Raw genomic sequence first — 25,585 nt, forward strand, 5'->3', positions numbered from 1 at the left:
GGACACTTTGTGTGCATCTATTCAGACAGAAACTGAAACAGCTCCTGCAGTCTGCTCCTCATCAATACACAGCCACACTTTTCACCACATACTTGGCTGAAAAAAAAAAACCTCTCCACTAATTAATAAAGCACCGCAAAGAGCATTTATATCTTCCAGAAGGGCTAAGACTAAAGACTAATTAATGTAATACGCAATAAAAAGTGGCAGGCTTTCGTTAATGAAGCCATATTCAATAATAAGTACTAAAAAACTGTAATAAGTCTCTAGAGCAGCAGCACAATGGTTGAAATTAGGTTATGAGAACGAAGCAAAACAGAAAACTCCAAACCTCAGGCCATTTATCAGTCCATCTGAGCGTTTCTTCTCAAATAATGTGGATCTGAGGGCTTAAAGCTAAGAAGCTATCAACTAATTATGGAAAAAAACACAGCAGACCTGATCAATTATTTAGCTGAACATTAGCTTGCTCATACACACGCAGTTACGAGACATATGTGTATAATAAACATCAAACTAAACAATTCAACTGAAAATCAAATGTTTTCTAATCATTTTATAAATTATTAGTTTTAGTATCCTTAAAAATCCTTCCCTATTTTTATTTTACTTTAACTTTATTGGTCATTTTGTTACTTTTTTCTTTTATTTTTAAGTAATATTTGTATCATTTTTATTTCAGTTTTAGTTATTTTAAATAAACTATATGAATTATATGACTAAATTATATATTTATTTATTTATTTATTTATTTTGACATTCAGTCAAAAATATAGTAGATATTTCTTGTGTGTGTGAATAATATTTTGGTTTATTTGTTCTAGGCAGACTATTCTATTGTTGTTTATAAAAATAGTATAATTATTAGCCCCCTGTTTCTTTTTTTTCCCAATTTCTGTTTCACGGAGAGCAGATTTTTTCCAACACGTTTCTAAGCATAATAGTTTTAATAACTATTTTCAAATAACTGATTTATTTTATCTTGGCCATGATGACAGTAAATAATTTATGACTAAATATTTTTCAAGACACTTCTATACAGCTTAAAGTGACATTTAAAGGCTTAACTAGATTAATTAGGTTAACTAGGCAGGTTAGGGTAATTAGGCAAGGTATTGTATAAAGATGGTTTGTTCTGTAGACTATCGAAAAAATATAGCTTATAGGGGCTAATAAGTTTGACCTAAAATTGTTTTAAAAAAATGAAAAACTGCTTTTATTCCAGCCAAAGTCAAACAATTAAGACTTTCTCCAGAAGAAAAAGTATTATCAGACACACTGTGAAAATTTCCTTGCTCTGTTAAACATAATTTGGGAAATATTTAAAAAAGAAAAAAATATTTTGACTTCAACTGTATAGGGATCTGTCAAGATCTCTGACTACGAGATATCACAAGACTATACCGCGACGAGATTTCTCGTCGAGGAGAAAAGTCTCGTTAGTTGTGATGTTATGTTGGAGCACGAGATTGAATTTAACACTGAAGATTGGAGGCAGGATTGGATTAGAACCACACCTGACAGGCTGGCCTCGTGGTTGCGCATCACTTGTTTGGAGTGGGTGAGTATGACTTAACCATATTTTTCTTCTCTGGAGTTCAAGGTTAGCCGCAGATGCTGCTACAACTGCAGCCACACACATTAACCACAGCTCATAACATACGATGAAATAGCACTTTAGATATACTTAAAGCCATAATCGTCATAAACACAAATCAAATTAAGACTTTAGGTCAATATTATAATTGTTTATTTGTTCTGGCCAGATTTTACTGTCATTTATAATAATAGTTATTTAATAATAATGTTGTTTATAATAATAGTACAATATATTTTACTGTAGTTCATAATAATATTTAATTATATTATATTTTAATTTTTTGCATTTTAATTATTTTATGCAATTTTTATTTTATTATTTTTATGCATATAATCTAGCACTCAGTCAATGTATTAGTACTTTTATTTATTTATTTGTATTTTATTTTGTGAAAATGTATACAATTACAATATTTAAAAGTACTAATACTACTTTTATAAAAAAAAAAAAAAAAACATGAGTTAATTTGATTTTGTTTTCTTTCAAGCCTGATCAATAATTAATTTGAACATTAGCCTCCTAACACACACACACACATACATACAGTCACGGGACGTTCAGCTCCAGACGTCCCCCGTCCCGTCCTGAAAATCATCTACAGTGAGTTGTGCTCGGAATCGATCGCGCTTCTCAATCTCTACACCGTATTCAGAGTGATCGCCGTATTTTTATTTGATTTTATTTCCCCCTGCGCCGTCTTTTGCCCTCAATTCTGCGATTTATGTGCGTCTTTATTGGCGACGGCTGTCAATATTTATGGCTTTTGTGCGTGGTGCTGACAGACAACAGGAAATGAGTGTTGATTGGCTCTGTTGGGAAATGGGTCCAGGTTGTGGTCCTCTATTATTCAGCTGGAGCTGCAGTCTGTCGCCGGCCGGCCGGAGTGCTTTTCTGCGTCTGTCTGCCTGTTTTCTGCCATTAACAGCCTTCAGTTTCTGCTCTCACTCAACTGACTGGGAAATTTACACTCATTCTGTGTTTAGAGGAGCTTTTACAAATATTCATGTATTAATAAAATTGATTAAAGTTAATGACTAACTTTTGCTGGCATTTAAATAGATAAACACAACACTGTAAAAAAATGCTGTTTTTTTTAGTGAATAATTAAATGGGCGAGGAAGTGGCGCAGTAGGTAGTGCTGTCGCCTCACAGCAAGAAGGTTGCTGGGTCGCTGGTTATAAAACATATACTGCATTCAGTTAAAAATATATTATTATCCTCCAATATATGTTTGCAACTTCATTGCTTGATTTGTTAATTGACTGACTAATTGATTAATGGATTTTCCCTCATTACAGTATTGATGTTTAGTCAAAAGCACTTTGTAATGAATGACGCTTCATTGTAACACAAATTGTTCTGATCACAATAGATGAGCCTTGTGCCAAATGTGCAGCTGTAGACCCCAGTTTCACCAACCCTTCACAAACACAAACACACACACACACACACACACACACACACGCACACACACACACACACACACACACACACACACACAATTTGACACAAATAGAACGATAACATACACAATTTGACATATGGGACGATAACTGTTTTCAAGGTATTCCACAGTTTAAAATAGTCAAGGTTTTTTAAACCGCAAACATTTTCTGCTATATCAGTCCGTCGGTATATGTAAGATTTTTTTCTTTCGTTTTTTAGGACAACAGTATCTACAGCAGAAAAAATATCCGAAGTTGCCGTTTTAAATTGTAAAGAAATCGGTGCTTTTGAAACAAAAGAAGACTGCAGAAGTCGATGATTCATTTGAATTATTTAGCCTGACATGTTTACTGTTACAAACTAACTAAATTGAGAAAAATGTTCACAAAATAAATTATATTGTTTTTAAAGAGAAAACAAGTTTTGTATTTTTTTCCCCCAGAAATTAAAAAGAACATATTTCAGAGCAGTAATCACAATACCATCAAACCGTGATATTTTTATCCAGGGTTATCATACCGTCAGAATCTTATACTTACATAGTCAACCAGAGAGCAACATTACTAAGCAATAACATACTGTATATCACTCATTCCAAAACAACTGGTACATTTCATGCATTTTACGTTCATTTTCCTTAAACTGGAATGATATTCAGCAAATGTATACAGTAATTGACAGCAAATTGAATACATTTCAAATGTAAAATAATGCAAAATGCTTAATTGTGACATCGATCATTCAATTGTTTTACTAATTGTTTAACTTACTGAGTTGACGATAGCAAAGTTGACAACCTCAAACCAGACACCACATGGCATGTCTAAAACAAAAGTTTGTTTTTCACCACATTATTGTTTTAAAAAAGTTAATGTAAAATTGACCGAAAGAAACCAATAACAGAGTGGATAAAAAGAAAAAAATGCTATTGCTGGTGAGAGAATAATAAATGACACGCCTCAATGCCTTCAAGAGTTTCCCACCAGAGGAAGTGAAATCACTTGGAAAAGTCACATGCTATTTCTATCAGTACTTTACTGATTGTTGTGCCTTCTATAACTGAGTTGACCAGAAAGTGGGGGCAGACACAAAGTGTAGTTTGTATTAGAGAAAATACATAATTTCATGGAAAATTCTATTTAACTTAGTAAAGTAAACACACAATAAAGAAAAAAATGTGCTCATTTATTAAACATTTCAAGATAATAAGTATAAGACAAATAGATGGAGTGAAAGTCTTTAAGTTAATATTTTCAAAACAAAACATCGGAAACATTGGGGGTAATTTATTTCAAGATTTTATGACAGCGGTTCGTTCCTTTGTGGCGAACCCTGATTGGTAAAGGGACTAAGCCAAAAAAAAAAAGGAATGAATGAATTAATTTATTAATAGATTTTTATGATACTTTTTAACCTTATTGTTTTGTTAGACCTTATCTGACCCAAAGTTGGGTTCCAACAACCCAACATTTTTTAGAGTATATACACTATTTTAAAATGTGAATGTTTACTTTTAAAATAATATTAATATTATAGGTATAACAATTATTAATAATATGATATAATAACATAATTTATTTATTTATTTAAAAAAAATGTAGGAGTCTATAAGTAATATTTTCAAAACAAAATGTCAGAAATGTTGAGTTAATTGTTTTTCTATTAAATTTAAATAACACTTTTTAACCCTGTGATTGGGTTAGACTAGGGTTTCCCAACCACATTCCTGGAGGAGCACCAGCTCTGCACATTTTCCATGTCATCTTAACCAAACCCACCTGATTCAGATCATCAGCTCATTAGCAGAGAATCAAAGACCTGTAATGGGTGTGACACACAAAAGAGACATGCAAAACATGCAGTGCTGTCTTTCAGGAACATGGTTAACAAACACTGGGTTACACCATATCTGACCCAAAGTTGGGTTACAACAACCCAGCATTTTCCAGAATATGTATATACACATATAAATATGTCAATTTTACTTTTTAAACTAATGTTTAAAAGTATATTAAACCACTTGTGTAAGAATTATTTTTGATTCATCAATTCATTCATTATCCTTCAGCTTAGCCACAGCGGAATGAACCATCAACTATTCCAGCATGTTTTACACAACCCTTCCAGCTGCAACCCAGTAGTGGGAATCCATACACACTCATTCACACATATACACTACAGCCCATTTCAATCACATGTCTTTGGACTGTAGGGAACATGCAAACTCCACACAGAAATGCCAACTGGCCCAGCCAGGACTCGCAACAGTGACCTTCTTGCTGTGAGGCAACAGTGCTAACCACTGAGCCACATTAAAGCCCTAATTTAATTATATTTATTTATTTATTTAAAACTAAGATAGTCGAAAATAAGTGTAGAGAGATTCTTTACATTATTTTCAAAACGAAATGTCCAAAATACACATATAAACATTATTTTGAAGAAATAACTTGATTTAATTAGTTGTTCGAAACAGTTAACATTTTTGAAAAATAGGTGTAAAGCATTTAAAGCATATTTCACATGTTTTATTAATTCTGTAGTTGTTTATTTTACTACAATATTAAATATTTTTAAAAATGAAAGTGGCAAATAAAAGAAACGGCGAGATTCTTGCTTTCACCTTCGTCATTACGAACACTATTCTGTACGTTGCACACATTGTCGTCATGCATTTGGAAAGGTTTAAAACGACGTCTTGAACGTGTGGCAGAAATAAAAGATATAAAGCGATTTAATGAACAGGTGGCTTTTGGCCTAACGCTGAACGCACATGCCATTCATCAGCAGCAAATCCACTGGCACAGTACAGTTAAATATAAGTGTAAACCTAGACCTGACTCTCCTTATCTATTGTCTTCTGGAGCTTTCAGCACGGCCCGAATAGACAGCTGGAAATCAGAGGCAAAAATAGACGTCACAGTCAGTTGCTGACAGTGGAAACCTCACGCCTGCAATCATTACTACAAGTTCATTAAACAATGAAGGATGCCGATCTGGACGAAGAAAAGTTAAAACTTTTGGGTGGCGCTGGGGTTTTATGGTTTCGTTTTAAAGCTGTTGGGTAAAACAGGTGCAACATTACAGCTGCTGGGCAAATTGAATTTACAAGTGTTAAGCAGGCGAGACTGAGGAGAATAATTATGGAGTAAAAAGAGTAGAGGCTGAGTGGCATTTCAGCAGCCTGATGTCACTCTCATGCATTTATATATACTAGGGGTGCCCAAACTTTTTCGTATGAAGGGAAAAAAAATAAATAAAAAACTATACAACAATAAAGTTGCCATGGATATTTTCCACATTTTTTTAAATAATGTTTCAAACAGAATAAAAACATTACTTTAAATCATATTAACTGATGCAGTATAACTTTTTAAATGATAACTTACTGCAATAAGAACACCACTCAGATGGGATGGCAATGGGCCAAATCCAAGGGTGTAGGTTTGCTCTTCACATTGGTGAGGACATACAGTACATCTCTATAGAGCATGCAAAGAACAGCACAAATTCTCTTTCATGCTTTTAAAAACTTGCTTTAAACTTAATAATATGAATAACAATTAATGAAATGTGTCCCATGCTGCAAAAGTCAATTTACTTTTTTTTTTTTTGCAATCTGGCTTTGAGGAGATATGAATGTAGAGAAATTTAAAGAGGCACGTGATGCAATTTAACCGTTTCATCCCGATGATTATTTTTCATGAAAATCTTCAAAATCGAAACTAAATTTCTAATAATTACACAGTCTGGGTAATATTATTATGGTGGACTCTAATTGAACTTGACCTTAAAAAGCTTGACTCATTAAACAGTTACTACTTATGTCCACGTCTTGTACAGTGAAAGAGGACTGAGAAAATTCCTTATTTTGGCACTTCCCACATTCAAATGCAATTATTAGTGGGGACATTTTAGTATTTGCTGGATATTGGTGGGGACACATCCCCTCCATCCATGCCAAATCTACGCTCTTGGCCAAACCAAAGGTTACCGCTTTTTCCCACGGGTCCTAGTTTGGGCATCTCTGATTTATACATTTTAAACATGTTAATAGTTTTATACAGTAGATATATTTTTACCCAAATATTAATCTTCTTTCTATTAAATTTATTGTTATCTTACTTATTGTTATACTTTAATACTTATGGTTTTACCGTTTTACTGTTTTACTGTTTATTTGTTTTTATGCCTTGAAGTAAATAATTTTGTTAAAAGTGTTAAGTTAACTAAATCAATTTGTGTTGGGACAACATTAATGTATTGTGAGAAAACTCTGCATTTATTTTACAGTGCTCCAGGATTCATTATTAAAAATTTAATTTCAATTTCATACCAAGAGTTAACACGAACTAACAATGAATTACTTTATCATTAACTCACATAAAAAATACTGTAATAAATGTTTTAGTAAATGCACTGAAAAAAAGTGTTGCATGCAGAACTGTTGCAAACAATTTATTTGTGTTGAATTTAAACAAATTAAATGTAATAATGTTCAACTTAATTTGTTTGTTTAAATTCAGCCCAAATAAATTGTTTATAACCACTTAACGTAAAAAAAAAGAATTAGTAAATCCAAGGAATAATCTTTGACCAATTTTTTTTTCAGTACAACCTTATTATAAATGTCACATTTATATACACTGTAAAAATGCAGGGTTCCACACAATTAATTCATGTTGTCCCAACAAAAATTGATTAAGTTAACTCAACACTAACAAATTTTTGTGGATTAAACATTAAAAAATTAATCTGTCTCAATGAAATCTCAAGAATTGTGTTGTCAGCTTATTTTAAATAAGTAGTTTGAACGAGCAAACATATATTTTTTGAGTGTATTTAAAAATGCAAATTTTATATTTAAAAAAATATTTCAAAGTACATTAAACCGTTTGTATAATACAATTATTAATAATATTAATTTAGATTACACAGTAATAATATAATTTTATTTATTTATCTAAAAATATTATATAAATATCACACTGTAAAAAATGCTGGGTTCCACACAATTCCTTCATGTTGTCCCAAAACAAATTGTTTAAGTTAACGTAACAAACAAACGACAATTAAGTTGTCCCAAAAAAATCTCTGGAATTGTGTTGTTTCTGCTTATTTTAAATAAGTTGTCATTTTCTTTTCGGCTTAGTCCTTTTATTATTCAAGGGTCGCCACAGCAGAATGAAAGGCCAACTTATCCAGCATAGGTTTTACGCAGTGGATGCCTATCCAGCTGCAACCCATCACAGGGAAACACCCATACAAACTCATTCACGCACATTATATATAAATATATAATATAATATATAATACAATGGCATATTTTGCTTTTATGTTGCTTTAATGCTATTTCAAACACTAAATCAATATTATTCTGTGTTGTAGAAACGTTTACTATATATTGATATAGTAATTTAAATGCACGCCTGATATTACAGTTCTTGTAGCAGAATCTATTTTGCCACTATCTGCAGTCATGAGGGCAAATGTGCAGTTGTTTGCTTGCCTCTCGACCAGTACATAAGGGGTGAAAATGTTGATTGAGTTGATTTGTTAGCTCAAATCAGCCTTTTCCGAGCATTTTGTCTGATGGTGGTTTTTGGGGCTTCGCTCTACATCCTGGTTTTAACAAACCTCCAGCGGGGCCAATAAAAAAGGCTTTTACCTTTAATCGCCGCAAGATAATATCAAACATTTGTCCCTTTTCTGGTGCGCAAAGTGCTTACAAATGCCCACGATCAAGAAAAGTGAACATATTTTGGTATTTCTTGTTGTTATTTCCCCCATTTTAAGAGAAGTGAAGGTCCATCGGCTCTTCTGCAGGATCCACAACTTCGTGACAGGCTTTTATCCTTCATCAAAGCCACAAGTGGATGAACAGACTCTTCTCCGACTGCTCAAAATCGCTCCCCGGAGTCACAGACGGGCCCTGAGGGGGGTTCGGACCCTAAATCTCTCCTTTTAACAAGTGTATGCACTTCCTTCCTTCGCCCGGTCAGGCCTTCAGGGTGCAGGACGCTTTTTTTGTGGGCAGAAAGTATGAGTGAAGTTTGACCTCGGCTGCCATATAGAAGGGCTGAATGCAATGGCCTGTGGAAGATGACTGTGAATGTCGCTTTTAAGAGCTGCCGTCTGACGTAGATGCAAATTTACTGAGTTGGGATGCATTTATAGGTCCTTCAGGAGGGAAAGTTGTCTCTATAAGGTACAGCGTTGATGCAATAAGGACAAAATAGCTGCTCGATTGATGTATGAATTAGATTTTTGCTTTTTTTATATTGATCAAAAACACATTAAAATAAGGTCTTATTCTGAAACAAGGTTTGAGAACTGCTAATTTGTTTATCAAGAAACATTTCTTACCGGTTTCCCCCACAGTACAAAGACATGCGGTACAGTTGAATTGGGTAGGCTAAATTGTCTGCAGTGTATAAGTATGAATGAGTGTGTGTGGATGTTTCCTAGAGATGGGTTGCAGCTGGAAGGGCATCCACTGTGTAAAACATATGCTGGGTAAGTTGGCATTCTGCTGTGGCGACCCCAGATTATTAAAGGGACTTACACGAAAAGAAAAGGAATGAATTAATAAATGAATATAATCATTTGTTTACTTGTAGCACAGTAGTGTGGCGGATGGCGTTGATTTCCTTCAGGTGCTCAGGTTTCCCCTACAGTCCAAAGACTGTCCTATGTCATATAATGGTGAATTGGGTGAACTAAATTGGCCGTACTGTTTGAGTGTGTGTGTGTGTGTGTGTGTGTGTGTGTGTGTGTGTGTGTGTGTGTGTGTGTGTATCCAAGAGTGCATGGGTGTTTTCTAGTACTGAGCGGCTGGAAGGGCATCCGCTGCGTAAAACATATGATGGAATAGTTGGCGGTTCATTCAGCTGTGGTGACCCCTGATAAATAGGGGACTAACCAGAAGTAAAATTAATGTTTATTTATTTATTTATTTATTTATTTATTTATTTATGCAGTTTATGTCGGAATTGATTATTATGATGCTTCTAAACCAGAATCTACTTTCAAAGTGAATTACAACCATTGATTAACAGAATCAAACTACGTGTTTCTAATTATCCTATAAGCTTTATTATGTGATATAACAGAGGTCATAACATGTGTATCAATAAACAAATGCTTCCTCTTAGCAAGTTTTTTCAGCTGAACATTCACAATATAAATAATTTTGATTCATGGACTCAAATAATGTCACTATTTTAGTTATTTGTCCACTCTGTTACTGTGATATTTTATTGAATTTCTCATTTACTTTGTAAAACCTACAACATTGTGAAAATGCATACATTTCTTTTTTAGACATGCATCTGCTTTGAGGTGAGCAACTTGAGCTAAAAAAACAAATGGGTGGAAAATCTAAATTCTGTTATTGTCACAATTGTTATTGTACTTGTGTATATATATATGTATATAGGGCTGGGCAATATGGTGATTATTTCTTTCACATATTGAACAATAAGGATATTTATTTCGATACAAGATGTTTATGCTTCCAGATGTAAAGGAGTCGCCCAACAATAACTGAAGCCACAAAAATGAGAGGGTTCATTAAATATCACAACCTATTATTTGGTGGCCGATAATTTTCAGGGGCTCAATTCAACATCAAAATAGTTTATCGGCCGAGCACTAATATATTATTAGCCCTCCTGTGATTTTTTTTTCTTTTTAAAATATTTCTCAAGTGATGTTTAACAGAGCAAGGAATTTTTCACAGTATTTCCTATAATATTTTTCTTCTGGAGAAGGTCTTATTTGTTTTATTTTGGCTAGAATAAAAAGCAGTTTTTTGTTTTCTTTAATATTATTTGCCCTCTTAAGGATTGTCTACAGAACAAACCATTGTAATCCACTTGCCTAATTACCCTAACTTGCTATATATATATATATATATATATATATATATATATATCTGTGTGTGTTTGTGTGTTTGTGTAAAGGAAAAAAAAGGCATCAATTTTGACTGCCTGACTTAATTAATGTAATTATTATGCGATTTAATAGAGGTCGTGACTTGTTTATCAATTAACAAATATTTACTCTCATCTTTTTTTTGCTCTCCAGCTGAACGTCTGAGGTATTATTAACTTCAGTGAGGCCCCGAAAACCTGAACTTCACGACTGCAATATTTATGAAGTGCCAAAACACCGCATTCTTCCAGAATTCATGACGATACATGGAGTTTTTGTCCATTTGTGCATTATTGATGAACGAAAAAAGGCCTTTGTGGACATTCTCCTGCTGCCCATCTCGTCTGATCAAACACGCATTGTTACCACTGGTAAAAACACACAAACACACACAGACAGAAAAATATGCCTTACGAAAACTCAAACGCCATCGCCAATTGTGGCCCGCCAAGGGATATCATCTATCAGTGGACAAATGCAGGGACGAGAGCGCAGCTTCTCAAATGAAATAATATATCTTTGAAAGCCTACGCCTGCACTGGGCCCAAAGCCCCATATATCAAGTGTGGATCCGGTCCAGGGGCCATTAACCTCCCACCTGTTTCCCCCCCTGTCCTTCAGCACGCACCCCTGCCCTTGGTGCCGCTTCTGGGGCTCGTCCCGTGACAATAACCCCTCGACGCCACACGCCGGCGCAAAGCGGAGTAATTCAAATCTGCCGGAGCAACGACAGGGTTACAAATCTCCGGCGAGCGAGGCTGTTTGTCAGGACGGGCGCAGGTTTGACCTCAGGCCGTCTGAGAGTCACGGGGAGGGCAGAGACGCTCTGGACGCCTGCGCTTGTGGAGGTGCCGAGAGATGGGGATATAAATCCTGGACAAGTTCACAGATCGCGAGCGCAACGCCTTATTAATTTCTGCAGACGCGACGGACACGGAAATTACTGTCGCTGACCTGCAACCTTTGAAATTGGACTGGCGGATTAACGCTGAGGGATAAAAAAAAAAAAATGGGGGAAAAGATGAGAATGGTAATGTAGGGTGAAAAACTAAAATGAATACATGTAGAAAATACACAACATAAGCACAAATATAGTAAATAAAGAATAAAAAAGTTATATTAATCAAGGGTTGAAATCTAAAATTAAACATCATTAGATACACTATATATGCAGTAGAGTTGAAGTCAGCCCCGTTTATTTTTTTCCCCAATTTCTGTTTAATGGAGAAGATTTTTTTCAACACATTTCTTAATATAATAGTTTTAATAACTAATTTTTAATAACTGATTTCTTTTATCTTTACCATGATGACATTAAATAATATTTGACTAGATATTTTTCAAGACACTTCTATACAGCTTAATGTGACATTTAAAGGCTTAACTAGGTTAATTAGGTTAACTAGGCAGGTTAGGGTAATTAGGCAAGTTAATGTATAATGATGGTTTTTTTCTGTAAACTATTGAAGAAAATATAGCTTAAAGGGGATAATAATATCGACCTTAAAATGTTTTTAAAAAAAGAAAAACTGCTTTTATTCTAGCCGAAATAAAACAAATAAGACTTTCTCCAAAAGAAATAATATTGTTAAACATACTGTAAAAATTTCCTTGCTCTGGTAAACATCATTTGGGAAATATTTAAATAAGAAAAAAAATTAAAAAGGGGTAATAATTCTGACCTCAACTGTGTGTATATAATAAATAATATAATTATATATAGTAATTTGAATGTCAAATTTATGCAAAAAAGGGAAAATCTTAAAATGTTATTAAATACTGAAGAAAAAAAAAACGTAAAAATAAAGATAAATATTTGTGAAAGTATGCGTGGTAACATAATAACGAAATAAATTAATGCATAATATATCTATATAAATGAAACTGGACTGGTGGATTAAAAAAGAGAAAAAAATGCTATAAATATTAATGCAGTTGGCCACTTAAAATGAATACGATTTGCTAGTCAAAAACAAAAACATTTTTTTATTATCGGTGTTGAAAAGAGTGAAGACCGTGAATCATTTTTATGATTCTTTTATAAATGGAAAGTGACAGATTTATTTGAATCAGATGTTTAATAAGATTATAAATGGCTTTTTTTGTCATTTTGAATTTGTATGCATTCTTGTTGGAAAAAAGGATACATTTCTTTAAAAAGAAGTTGACCTTTTATATAGACATAAAGAAAATAAGTATTAAAAAGATATAAAGAGCAAAAATATTTTCAAGCATAAAAGGTTCATATATATGAATACAATGGTTTGTAAATGACTTCAAAGAGATTTTGAAGACTTTTAAAAATCTTTTTTGTGACTTAATTGTCCAAATGAGGTTCCTGTATAATAAATATTAAGCAAAGAAAATTCTGAAATCATGAAAACTACCTTGAAAAAATAATTATTTCTAAGCAATTTTACTGTGCAGTTTACAATCCTAAAGTTTAAGTAGAAGAGGATAAATATACTGTACTGCATGATACACATAATATAATGCATTATATTGTATTATTTATTGTAATTATATACCAGTCTAACATTATATTTAATACACAGCAAAGAGATTTTAGGGATTTAGTATTTTTTCAGGTAATATTTAAGTTTTAACATTATCATAAACATTTCTATGACTTTGGATATATAATATAACTTAATATAATATAATATAATATAATATAATATAATATAATACATGCATATATATATATATATATATATATATATATATATATATATATATATATATATATATATATATATATATATATATATATATATATATATATATATATATATATATATATAAATTTTTATTTATTTACAGTAAGATTAGAAATTTGGAAAATATCTTTGTAAAACAAGATCTTTACTTAATATTCTATATTGAAATAAAATAAAAAATATATAATAAAATATAATATAAAAAATTTGTAAATATAAATAAATATATATAATAAATATATAGTATATACTAAATACCAAGATCAATAATTTTATAATATTAATTTTATAATACATAAAGGCTGAAAATCTAGTATCTAAAGGTTAAGAAAAATCTAAATATTGTGTAAATCTTCTTTAAAATGGTTATAATTTTATAATACATAAAGGCTGCATAACAAATACAAAGTGAAATATTTATATGAAAATAATATAAATATGCTGTGTAACTAAATACACAATTTGCATATTTTATATGATTACATTTACCACAAAAATACACAAAGCACACAGTCCATGCCATGGCTTGAATGATTAGTGACCATCCAGTTAGAGTAACACTTAAAGTGTAATGTAAGTGATGGTCAGCCACAGAATGTCCTCTCTCTCCTCACAGCTGCTTTTCCAATAAGCACGAGGCTCACGGCTGGACGCAGCTTTGAGAACAAGGCCCTAATACAGTGCTGCTTTACTTAATGGCAGGCCTGGTAATGTCATTCAATTCAGAGTCGAGAGAGAAAGAGCAAAAAAAAAAAAAAAAAAAAAAAAGAAGAAGAAAAGAAGTGCCTAACAGTCCCCGAGCAGCCGTGAAAGAATAAAAATAAATATTGGCGCCACATGTCAGGGTATTGTAAGTTTTGCACAGTTGACTTTTATCAGCTCGGAGGACTAAATTTAAGGCAGTACATTTGTGCCGCTGAAGTACATTGTGTTTGGGGACCGAATCGATGCACAAATTGCACGGAAACCTCACAAGAACGATTAAACCAGCGGTGAATCTGCAAGTTTTAATGCCATTGTGTGGCTGAGGAAAAGCTAAATGCACGCATCCTATTCGGTAAACAATAGCCAGCCAGCTACAATGAAAGGGAGATCTCTCTATGGATGTGAATCACTCTCCACGTTTTGGGCCGGGCAGCGAATGACAAACACGCACAGCGGCTTCATAGCAGCTCGCATTGTCAGTTCTGACAGTAGGAGGCTTGCATCTGTTTCCACCACCGCCTGCTAAACATGACTCCCACCCTTAGCATGACAAACCAGCCAGACGACTGGCACGCACCTTCAAACGCACACACAAACACATGCCAATGCATACGCAAACATTTTAGCAACACAGAACCAACAGCTAGTTAGCATAAAGAGGCTAAAATACTGAACTAAACTGAACTTCTGAATACTGGACTGACACAGTTTCAACTTACTAGAACTTCCATGTTAAGCTGCTTTTACACAATCTACATTGTTAAAGTGCTAAAGAAACAAAGAAGAATCAAATTAAATTGAATTAAAATGGATTTTAATGCAACTTTACGTAAATGGGCTTCTTAATATCAGTCAGAATGTATTAAAAACCTACAATCTAATGCATGCTTTCTTTAGTTTGGAGCTGTTTTGTTTGATTAAATCTTTGATAAAATAGCATTAATATTGGTAGTAATATTTCAATAAATATTGAGCAGGTAATTTCTTGATTACTGTATTGCGTTGAAGATGTGTTTGGTTGTGTAATGAGACTTGACAGATATAGAATAATAGCTGATATTTATGTGCATTTTACAGACGATTTAAATTCATTTACATCCAATATCTTCCAAATTGACAGCCAAATATCACCAAATTGCTATATTTCCTCCCATATAAACACATCAATGCATTTTTATTCAGATTTTACCCAAAAGCTTATTTCAAAATAAATTAGCTTTCCATTAATGGATGGTTTGGTTTGATAGGAGAATATTTGGTTCAGATTTGAAAATCTAGAATCTAAAGGTTAAGAAAATAATATTTAAATGAATACTGTGTAAATCGTCTTTAAAATGGTCTAGATTAAGTGCTTTGCAATGAGTTTTTATAAATCATTAGTAGGAAATGTACTAAATTTCTTCATGAAACATGATTTACTTTACATGATTTTATTTACTTAATATTCTAATGATTTTTGGCATGAAAGAAAAATCAATAATATATACTGACATTCTACCAGAAGTGTACATTATATGAAATATGTCATTTATTTAGTTCTCATAATAATTTTCTTTATTAAAACACTTTACAAATGTACAAACCCTGTCATTGTTCTTGTCCGCAGCTCAACCTACAGCTTTAAAAGTTTTGTTTTGCTAAAAACTGTTAGAAAAAATATTTTAAAAAATAGCAAGTTTAAGGTGTTATCATTCACATCAATTGGTTTAAAAACATGAAATTATAAATATATTGTGCAAATAAACACAACAAATATATAATACAAATATATTTACAATTGTTCCCAAGTTTCTGTCAGTCCTGTCACATTAGCATTAAATTTAACATAAAATGCGTGCAATACACATTTAGGGCTATCGGAAATGACATCATTTGATGGAAAAGCTGACAGTGATAAGAGATGTGTTCTATCATTGGATTGTATGATCTTAAGCTTATTATTGTATCATTTTTTGAAGACGGCAAGCTTAAGTCGGGCCCTGTCACGTTTCTGGTAAATTGTCCTATATATATATATATATATATATATATATATATATATATATATATATATATATATATATATATATATATATATATATATATATATATGTCCTATACATACCTGCGCAACATGATTCAGGGTAACATATAATCATATATAATAAACTCCTGATGCATCAAATATTATACAGTATTTTGTCTAAAGTGTTAACCAGCCTAAAAGAAAACCTGAATATTAATACAGATTTCATATGGTTAAAAGTCTCCTAAAACTGTTTTTTTGCAGCCACAAAATTTGTCATGTCTGTGATCATTTGGTAGCTACGCTAATTCCTCTCCTCTTCCTCTTTTCCTAAACTTTACAACTTTAGCGTCGCCCAAGTGTGAGAAATGGCCATCGGAATGTTCCTCTCAGTGTCTGAACACAATAGTGAGCTCTCTTCAGAGATCCCATCATGAGCAAATATTTATGAGAGCTGTAACCGAAGTCTAACTTATGGAAACTAAATCTTTAAACACTTGGCAGACGCTTCACACCGGGCTCTATTACGAGAAGAAATTCTTTTGTTCTTACGACGCTAATAATAGCGCTGTAAATGTAGATATATTTATAGCTGACTCGCCACCCTCACAGACAAGCCTTATATTCACTTGCATTTCCTCTGTTTATTGTATGCTACACCAGAGATTTCTCATTGGCTTGCTAGCTAAATGTTCGCTAAAGTTATGTGTTTACACATTTCTTTCATTAATCTTGTAGATAAAGCTTTTATTGTTGTCTGTGGTGCTGTTGGATAACATACTATTCATATTTGAGCTCTCCGCAAACAGGTGTTTAGCTAGCATATGCTAGTAGCAGTGATTGTTTACACAGGTGCTGCTCTATAAACACACAGAGGAGGGCTAGCGCAGTATTGCTAGTGTGTGTGCAATTGAAATAGATGATTTCAATTATTAGCATGTTGATTCTATGTTTCACTGAATCTTCATTATGAATTAATTCAAAAGGAGGCTCCATTTACTGCATTTCCCTGCTATTAAACCTGAATATATAGCTCTCATCTTGATGCTCGAGCTTTATTTGAGCTCTCGAAAGATGAAGCTTGTTAAAATCGCTACGTTATGTGGGATAAACCTCCATCAGCATCACAAAGCTCTGTGGGTAACAATAGCTGTACGAGTGTTCGCTAATTAGAGTCAGGAGTGGGTTCAGACTTTCTAGTGCTACCTTTTTTTTTGTTTGCGGTTTTTGCGTTAGCACTCCGGCGTATGATTTAGAGAGGGCACATGAGAGCTGAGCTAATTACAACTCCAACACACCACACTACGACTGCTAATGTCAAATTCGACAGCTACGCCCTTGTCTCTTTTAACAACTATTGTGCTAAACAATTAGCCAGGGCGAGAAAGTAGTCATAACATCAAGGGAAAGCTACTCCACCACGGCAAAAGGTGAAGTGCAAACACGATTAAAGGTAAATCATACAGACAGCAATTAGCCATACGCAAATGCTAATTCATGTTAAAGTGGGAATAAAGTGCTTGCACTCAAAAGCGCAAGAACAAATAATAAAACTCTATAGGGGGAAATGTAGCATTCAGCTTTATAGCAAAAGCACAAAAACTGACAAATAAATTCTATCATGGCTGGCTTTTTGGACAGAAAGTGTTTAAAAAATGTAAAGATTAACCATTGGTAATGCTATACGTTAGTCAATAAAGAGGGATGAACAGCTATTGTTCTCTGAAATGTGACATTATTTATTTTCACATGATTTCTATTTGTTTAGGCCATCAGCAATCCCAAAAGGTGCTAATGAAGACGTCAGTGGCACTTTACTTTGGCTGAAGACCCTGATTTCAAAGCGGATGTCCACCCCAATAATCACAACGTGAGTATTTCCAAAATAAATAATATCGGCCATAACATCAGATTATATTTCAAGCATACACCAGGTCAGTGCTCGGTATAAATGAATTCTAGAGCGTCTCATGAGCTATTGAACGTGATGAGAGGAAAACAATAAGGTGCCTGTAGCTCAAAGAGCATAACATGAATGATTTGAATTGGGTGCTGTCAGATTTCCCAGTGGCATATCAAAACATGTCACGGGCGGGTAAAATACAGCTTGCTCACGACCGAAATCTTTCACAAAGGCAGACATGCACGAGTTACTAAAACCCTCACAGTCTTCTCAATCCCATCAATATTTCTGTCAAGCAGATGTGTATTGTAGAAGAAAAAAAAAACTGGTTAAAACAAGAAAATAAAAAATGAACGACGCCAGACTGGCCTCTTCAGCTGATGTAGTAAACCTTCAATAATTGATCACTTGACATCATTTGAAATCCTAACACAAACACACAATGCATTTTTCAGGACATTCCCAAAACTGCTCACAAATAGACTTGAGACTCTGCAATTATTTATGGAAAGCTATGAACTAATTAGCTGCCCGGTCAAAGAAGAACATTTGTCTCATTCATATTAATGGTTTGACTGGTATACTGTAAGCCGAGAAACATTAACGCTTTATAAGTATGATTTATCAGAACATCACTTGATTATTTAAACAGAACTGATGTTAACTGATATTATTTTAATCAATCAAATTCTACTTGGATATACTGTAGAAGTTCACAAAAAAATTAAATTAAAATAAAAAATAAAATAAATTGAAAAAAAAAAAGACAAAGGAAATATGTAATTGGAAACACTTTCAATATTAATTTTCCAGTTGATGCATAACAAACAGAATGTTTGCATCTATAGTTTGCAGGAATAATCAGTCAATCTGCATCCATCCAAGTTTAAAGAGCTCAAGCTTTCAAAGTAGCACATGACATAAACTACACTGCACTTTTAAGAATCAGTTATCAGCCATTGGTGTGTACACTAATGTAGTTACCATAACAGTTAGTGAAGTTTATTTATAAACTAATTTTGAGAGGATCACGTTCTTATGATTGTTCATGGCTGGTCCCGCATTAGCTTACGATTGATTTACCAAACATATGATTCCTATCTCTCTATAAATCACCAGAGTTTCTTATCTCAGTATTTTCATTTTGAAGAACCGCCCCCCTTTACCCACCCCTAATCCCTCTCATTTTAGATGGGTGACAAGGCAGCCCAGTGATTAGCACTGTTGCCTCACAGCAAGAATGTCTCTGGTTAAAATCCCAACTAAACCAGTCGACATTTCTGTGCAGAATTTACTCGTTCTCTCTGTGTTCGCTTGGGTTTTTCACAAGTTCTCGGATTTCCTCCCACAGTCCAAAAAACAAACAAAAAAAAAAACATATAACCTAAGTATATTGAAATTACCAAATTAGCATCATAGTCAAGCTCCTAGCAAGATGCATATCTCTCCCTAGCCATACCTATATCTGTCAATTAGCCAGAAATAAGTGGGGGAAGTCCATCGAGATCTACCTGAGCTCAAACTCCACTCTCGCCCTGCTAACAGGAGGGAGCCCAGGGCTCAAGGATCTTAAAAGCTCAGAGCTTTTTCCCGAGACAGCATGCCAAACAAGCTTAATTATCAATCATCAGCTAAGTGTGAACTCTTGAATAATTTTTTGTAGGAATGTTGCTGAATTTTAGGCCAACAAACATCCTGGCTGGTTGCAAATGCATTTAAATACCTTGACATTCATGACCACCAACTTTACTTTCCTTCCAGAACAATGAAAGGGTCACATACCTTTAGTTCCCGGAAGAAGATGCTGCTCCTGGCCCATTCTACAATGGAGAACAGTGTCTGGTCAGCCATCTTGCACATTAGGCCGAAAGTGTTGAGTTTCTCATGCTTGCCTCGACTGGCCTGTTCCTGCTGCAGGTACGCAAGGATCTTGGCTTGCACCTGGGGCTCGTCTGGCTCACACTTGAGCAGCTCCACCACTAAGTGAGGGAAGGAGGGCGGCGATCCGCCTGCGTAAGCTTCTACGTAAGGGTAGCCCATGAGGGACTCTGGCGAGCTTGTGTAGGGGTCGGGATACTCTGATTTGATAGTGCGGCTCTGGAAGTGACCATACGCCTGGTAGCCTTGCAGTCCTCCGGCATGAGGTGGCATGGCCATGCTGACTGGTGAAGTGACGAAGGGGCTGCGGTCAAAGTCTGCAGGTGGCAGGCCTGCGCTGGAAGAGCTGTGGTGGTGGTGATGGTGGTGGTGGTGGTGATGGTGGCTCAGTGGAAGCCCCTTGGAGGCAGAATGGATGTTCTGAATGGCAGAGGTAATGGTGAGGTCTGCTGGGACGGTTTGCATGACTTGAGTCATGGCCTCCAGCTTGAGTCCGTTGGCCCGGATCAAGGCTTTCTTCTGTTGCTTGAGCGCCCGGTCTCGCTTGTACATGGGGCCGAACTTGTTGCGACCTCCTCTCATTCGATCGGCTCTCACAGCTTATAGAAGGACAAAGCACAAAATTAGTTGATCATAAATAATAGGAACATCACAGAATTCACACAATAAAACAGTAATTTAGAACTGAACTGATAAAGATGATGGCAATGCACACTTCTCCAATAGGTACTGCACTTAAAATTGGAATTTACTTCATAACCATTTAAGAAGTATGTTCTATATAGTATGAATATGAGCAGCATGAATGAACTACTACATACGCCATTTATCATCACATGACCTAGCCATATCAGTTGCATTGCTTCACTCCCATTCATAAATTCTCTCATGTGGACTCGTGGGATAGCAAAGTGTTCATTGGATGTACACTTCATCTCATCTTCAGAATCTGGCCAGAAGTAGTAGGTTATCCATCATCATTAATTCTGGCCAACTGTTTAGAATATTTAGACACACTACTCAGCTCGCATACTGTTTCTCACATACTACAAAGTAGGAAAATATGCGATTTCTCATATGTACAATTCAGTACAATTTTTCTTAAACCCAAAATTTTGGGTTTAAGGGTGGGGTTTGGTGCCACATCTCTTTTTAAAAATCTTACATTTACATTTTTCTGAACTCATATGAATTTGAGCAAATTAGCCACTAAATGAAAAAAAAAAAAGTTACATTCCCCTGAGATCACGCTGGGTTTGCCACATAGCTTTCTCTAGCTGTGGCCTCCATTACACTCACCCCCCTAAACCAATAACATAGCCCATGTAGATCTGCTAGACTGGTGAGCATGGGAGGTGGGCACACTTCAAAGATCCTAAAGGTTTGTCTGTTGCAAATGCGCCACTTCAGATCAGGGGATTGAGGTTATGTTCTCACTTGCTCTCATTTACCTCCTAAACCTCACTCTGACCGGGGTCATGGTACCAATATAACTCCTGTGGTTCTACTTAAACTGCACTTGATGGGATTTGGACTGTGGATTCCAGCATGGAAAGTGGGCTAGTTTACTCTGAAAGGCATGGGCATGGGCAATGTGGGTGATTGCCCAGGGCGGCATCTTGCTAGGGGTTGCATGGAGACCCACCTGCTCTTCACTTTCGTCCGCAAAAAGTCGACATGAATACTGCAAGGAACTGGTATCTTGCTAGGGGTGGCATGTGGAAACAACCCGCCAACCCCCCTTTCCGCTCATCACTTCTGTCCGCGACATCAACGCCACCCCCACCCCCGGTCTTCACTTTCATCCGTGGAAGGGCGGCACAAACACCATGAGGGCAGCATGAACATTGTTTGCCTAGAGCGTAAGTTAAGCTTGCACTGCTACTGGTGATCCCTAAAGGTTAATTTCTACGTCTGCGTTGAGTGATTGGCGTGACCCACAGTGCCTGCCTTGTGCATAGTTGCGCATTAATATTTCTGCATGCTGTTTATGTTTCTCTGCAATAACACTTCCAAAGCATTAGCTGGCAGTAGGTTTTTATGCTCCTCTTTGTCGAGTTTCTTTGCAGGTGTTTTTGTTTTTTCTGAACGCTACCTTACTGTACAAGTAGCTAAAACTCGCTCATTCTGAGGCAGGAACTGGAGGATGTGCAACAACTTTAATCATAAGATAAAAACACAAAACTAAAGTGCCCCTCTGGAGCTCCTCTTTAGGACTAGACGCCTGTAAACACTCGCTCCATTGGGTTCACAGCTCTCAGCACTGCCTACACTTGTCACAGCTACCAAGCTGACCAATCACAGAGCTTGTGCTATGAGTCATTGCGACATGTAGTTACATTATTTGAGCAGTACATGTCAGCATCGGCATCAGCCACGGCGAGGGCTATGTGACCACGCAAAGGCTACTTGGTGCAGAAGTAAAAATCAGCCTTAAACCTCACCTCCCATCATGAAAATGGCACCAGTGTTACACTAGTAATTCCAGCATTGGTGGTAGACACAAAAGGTTTGTCTGTTGCGTCTCTTAAGACCATAAGATTAGGGGAATGAGGTTTACTCAGACAGCTGCTCTCTTTTACACTCCAAGCAATCAGTATAATTTTTATCTATGCATTTTACAGTCAGTGGTGTTAGTTGTGTTACTGCCCGAGCAAACAGTTTTTTTTTTTTTTTTCAAAGCCAGACCTAGAGCAAACGCAGCATAATCGAGCCAGAGGACACAATTTGGAGAGAAACGGTGCTAATGATTCAATATTAAACTGAAGCGAGGCAAAGTCAAGCAGACGAGATCATCATTATGGCAAATAAAATGAAGAGAGTGCCACTGCCCGGAAGCGACTCTGATCCCCGCCACAGGGCAGTAGACTCCACTTTCGTCTGCTGGGTCCCATGTTAATTATTTATGCTTAATTATTTCTTTTTATGCTCCACATTGTCGGCAGGTGGATGGCTGGAGGTTCCAGCAGAGTGTTAAACACACAGTAGCAGCATATGTGCTTGTGGACACATTGGCTACTTGACCACGCTCGTTAGGCCCTAATATCTCGCAAACGGTAGATCTTAAAAAATAAAACAATTAAAAGGAAACCCTCGGTCCAGCAGCTGCCTTGGGAGTAATTTTAATGGTCCTTGTCACAGCGGTGAGTTTGTGTTTGTGTGTGTGTGTGTGTGGTTTCACCACGTGTGTGATCTGATTGATCCGGTGAGAGCAGGAGGCAAAGTGTTGCCACGGCGATCCCGCTGACAGCTCTTGTAACATCCAAAAATGATTCCAGAGCAACTTGGTGGGGGATTTTTTGGGGGTCTTAATGTGGTTGTTAGAATATCCAATCAGAAAAAAACTGGTAAGTTTAACTATTAATGATTCCTGAGCAACAGGGTAATTAATGAGCTGGAAACTAATAGTCGGCCCTTATGGGAAATCACAATTAGACCTGCGACTCAGATCATGAATGCATGCTGTACCCCCATGCACGCTTACACACTCTGTCTGACACCATCCCCCTCTTCCTTTTTGTCTTCTGATAAGATTTTTTTTCTCACTGCGTCTAATTAAACAAGGTTATTTACATGCATGTCATACTGATTTTTTAGGCATAAGACAAGGGATTTGTGTGTGCAGTTCTGACGGTATTAATAACAGTACCACACTGCCGTTGCAGCTCTATGTTGCTGAGCATGGTATGCAAATACTTACATGTATAGAATTTTTCAGTTCAACTCATCTTTATTTCTATAGTGCTTTTACAATGTAGATTGTAACAAAGCAGCTTAACATAGAAATTCAAGTCATTTAAAAGTTTGTCAGTCCAGTATTTTTTGTAGAATTTCAGCTTAGTTCATTTCGGTGTGTTTAATATTCACTGCTGAAGTTCCAAACATTGAAGAGCATCTACATTATCATCTACATTAACTTTGTGTGTGTGGCTACATTTAGAACAGCAAACAGTATGCAATTTACTGTGTGCACAGTATTGTGAAACGTGTGAAATGCCATACCATAGTATTCAGGTAATTTTGCAGTATGTATATAGTAAACTCATATTATGCACTGTGTGCAACTTTGTGAGCTATCTTTTAATATCCAAAGTAGCATACTACTATATTGCAACTTCTGTTGCCGTATATAGCTTGCAACTGTGCACACTATGCAAAGTTTCTCTTTGCATAGAATAACATTCTGTGGGTTTTTGGCTATATTTAAAATAGCATTGTACTATACTATTACCAATATTGCAGTAAATATAGTATGCATACTATGCACATATGCAACATTTTTATAGCTACTGTATGTTTGAAATACAGTACTACTACTATCATATTTGAACAATACAGTATGCACACTTCATGCATACTTAATCTTTTAGCGTGCATAAAATGATCTAGCATGTTCTCAAAAAATAGCAAGGACTAGCTTACTCATTCATTCATTCATTTTCTTTTCGGCTAGGTCCCTTTATTGGGCTAGAATCGCCACAGCGGAATGAACCACCAACTCATCCAGCATATGTTTTACGCAGCCGATGCCCTTCCAGCTGCAACCCATCACTGGGAAACAACCATTCACACTCATTCACACACATACACTACTGACAATTTAGCCTACCCAATTCACAATTCACCTGTACTGCATGTCTCTGGACTTGTGGGTGAAATCTGAGCACCCGGAGGAAACCCACACGAACAAGGGGAGAACTTGCAAACACCACACAGAAATGCAAACTAACCCAGCCGATGCTCAAACCAGCGACCTTCTTGCTGTGAGGCGACAGCACTACCTGCTGCGCCACTGCGTCCCCCCGCAGTAGCGTACTCCACATTCCAAAATGCAACCTTAACATTCCATAAACCGAAAATATTAATTTAACCCTTTTATTGACTTATAGTTTGTTGCTGGCAAAAAAAACAAACTTTTTTTCCAGCAAAAATCAGTCTGAGGCACTCGAAAAATGTGGAAAAATATTTTTGAAAAATCTTTTTAATATTATTTCACATTTTTCGACTGCCTTAGACTGATTTTTGCTGTTTATTCTGATGAATCCTTTACCCAAAGAGGATCGATACATTATTTAAGCTACCACAGAGCAGTTTTTATTTTCATTTTTAGCTAGCTTTTTTGTAGAATAGTGCAAACTTATTCAAAACATTTAGTAAGTAGTATGCTAGTATTATATTCCAAACACAGTGTGCTTCCTTTATGTACACTGTGAGAGTTTGTAGTCTGTACTGCACACGCCTGTGTGTGTGTGTACATGAGTTATAAAACCACTTTGCGAGTTACTCAAATGGCTTGCGGAAAGCAATTGCCTTGGTAATAAAAGCAGTTGCCTGATCTAATTTACTTGAATTGGCCGTCCATAGATGTTGTTTGTTTGTGCGTGTTGCGCGTC

General features: G+C 35.5%; 1 protein-coding gene across 2 annotated transcripts in view; it reads right to left on the bottom strand.

Annotated features, from left to right (window-relative positions):
- Positions 1-25,585, bottom strand: part of nr5a2 (nuclear receptor subfamily 5, group A, member 2) — an 87,143-nt gene that overhangs the window by 52,723 nt on the left and 8,835 nt on the right. For both annotated transcript variants that reach the window (NM_001313729.1, XM_009296226.5), the window contains exon 4: positions 20,097-20,791. In NM_001313729.1, the coding sequence (NP_001300658.1) occupies positions 20,097-20,791 (695 nt within the window). The remainder of the gene's footprint in view (positions 1-20,096; positions 20,792-25,585) is intronic.

This window comes from Danio rerio, chromosome 22, assembly GCF_049306965.1.
Source record: "Danio rerio strain Tuebingen ecotype United States chromosome 22, GRCz12tu, whole genome shotgun sequence".
NCBI classification, from domain to species: Eukaryota; Metazoa; Chordata; class Actinopteri; order Cypriniformes; family Danionidae; genus Danio; species Danio rerio.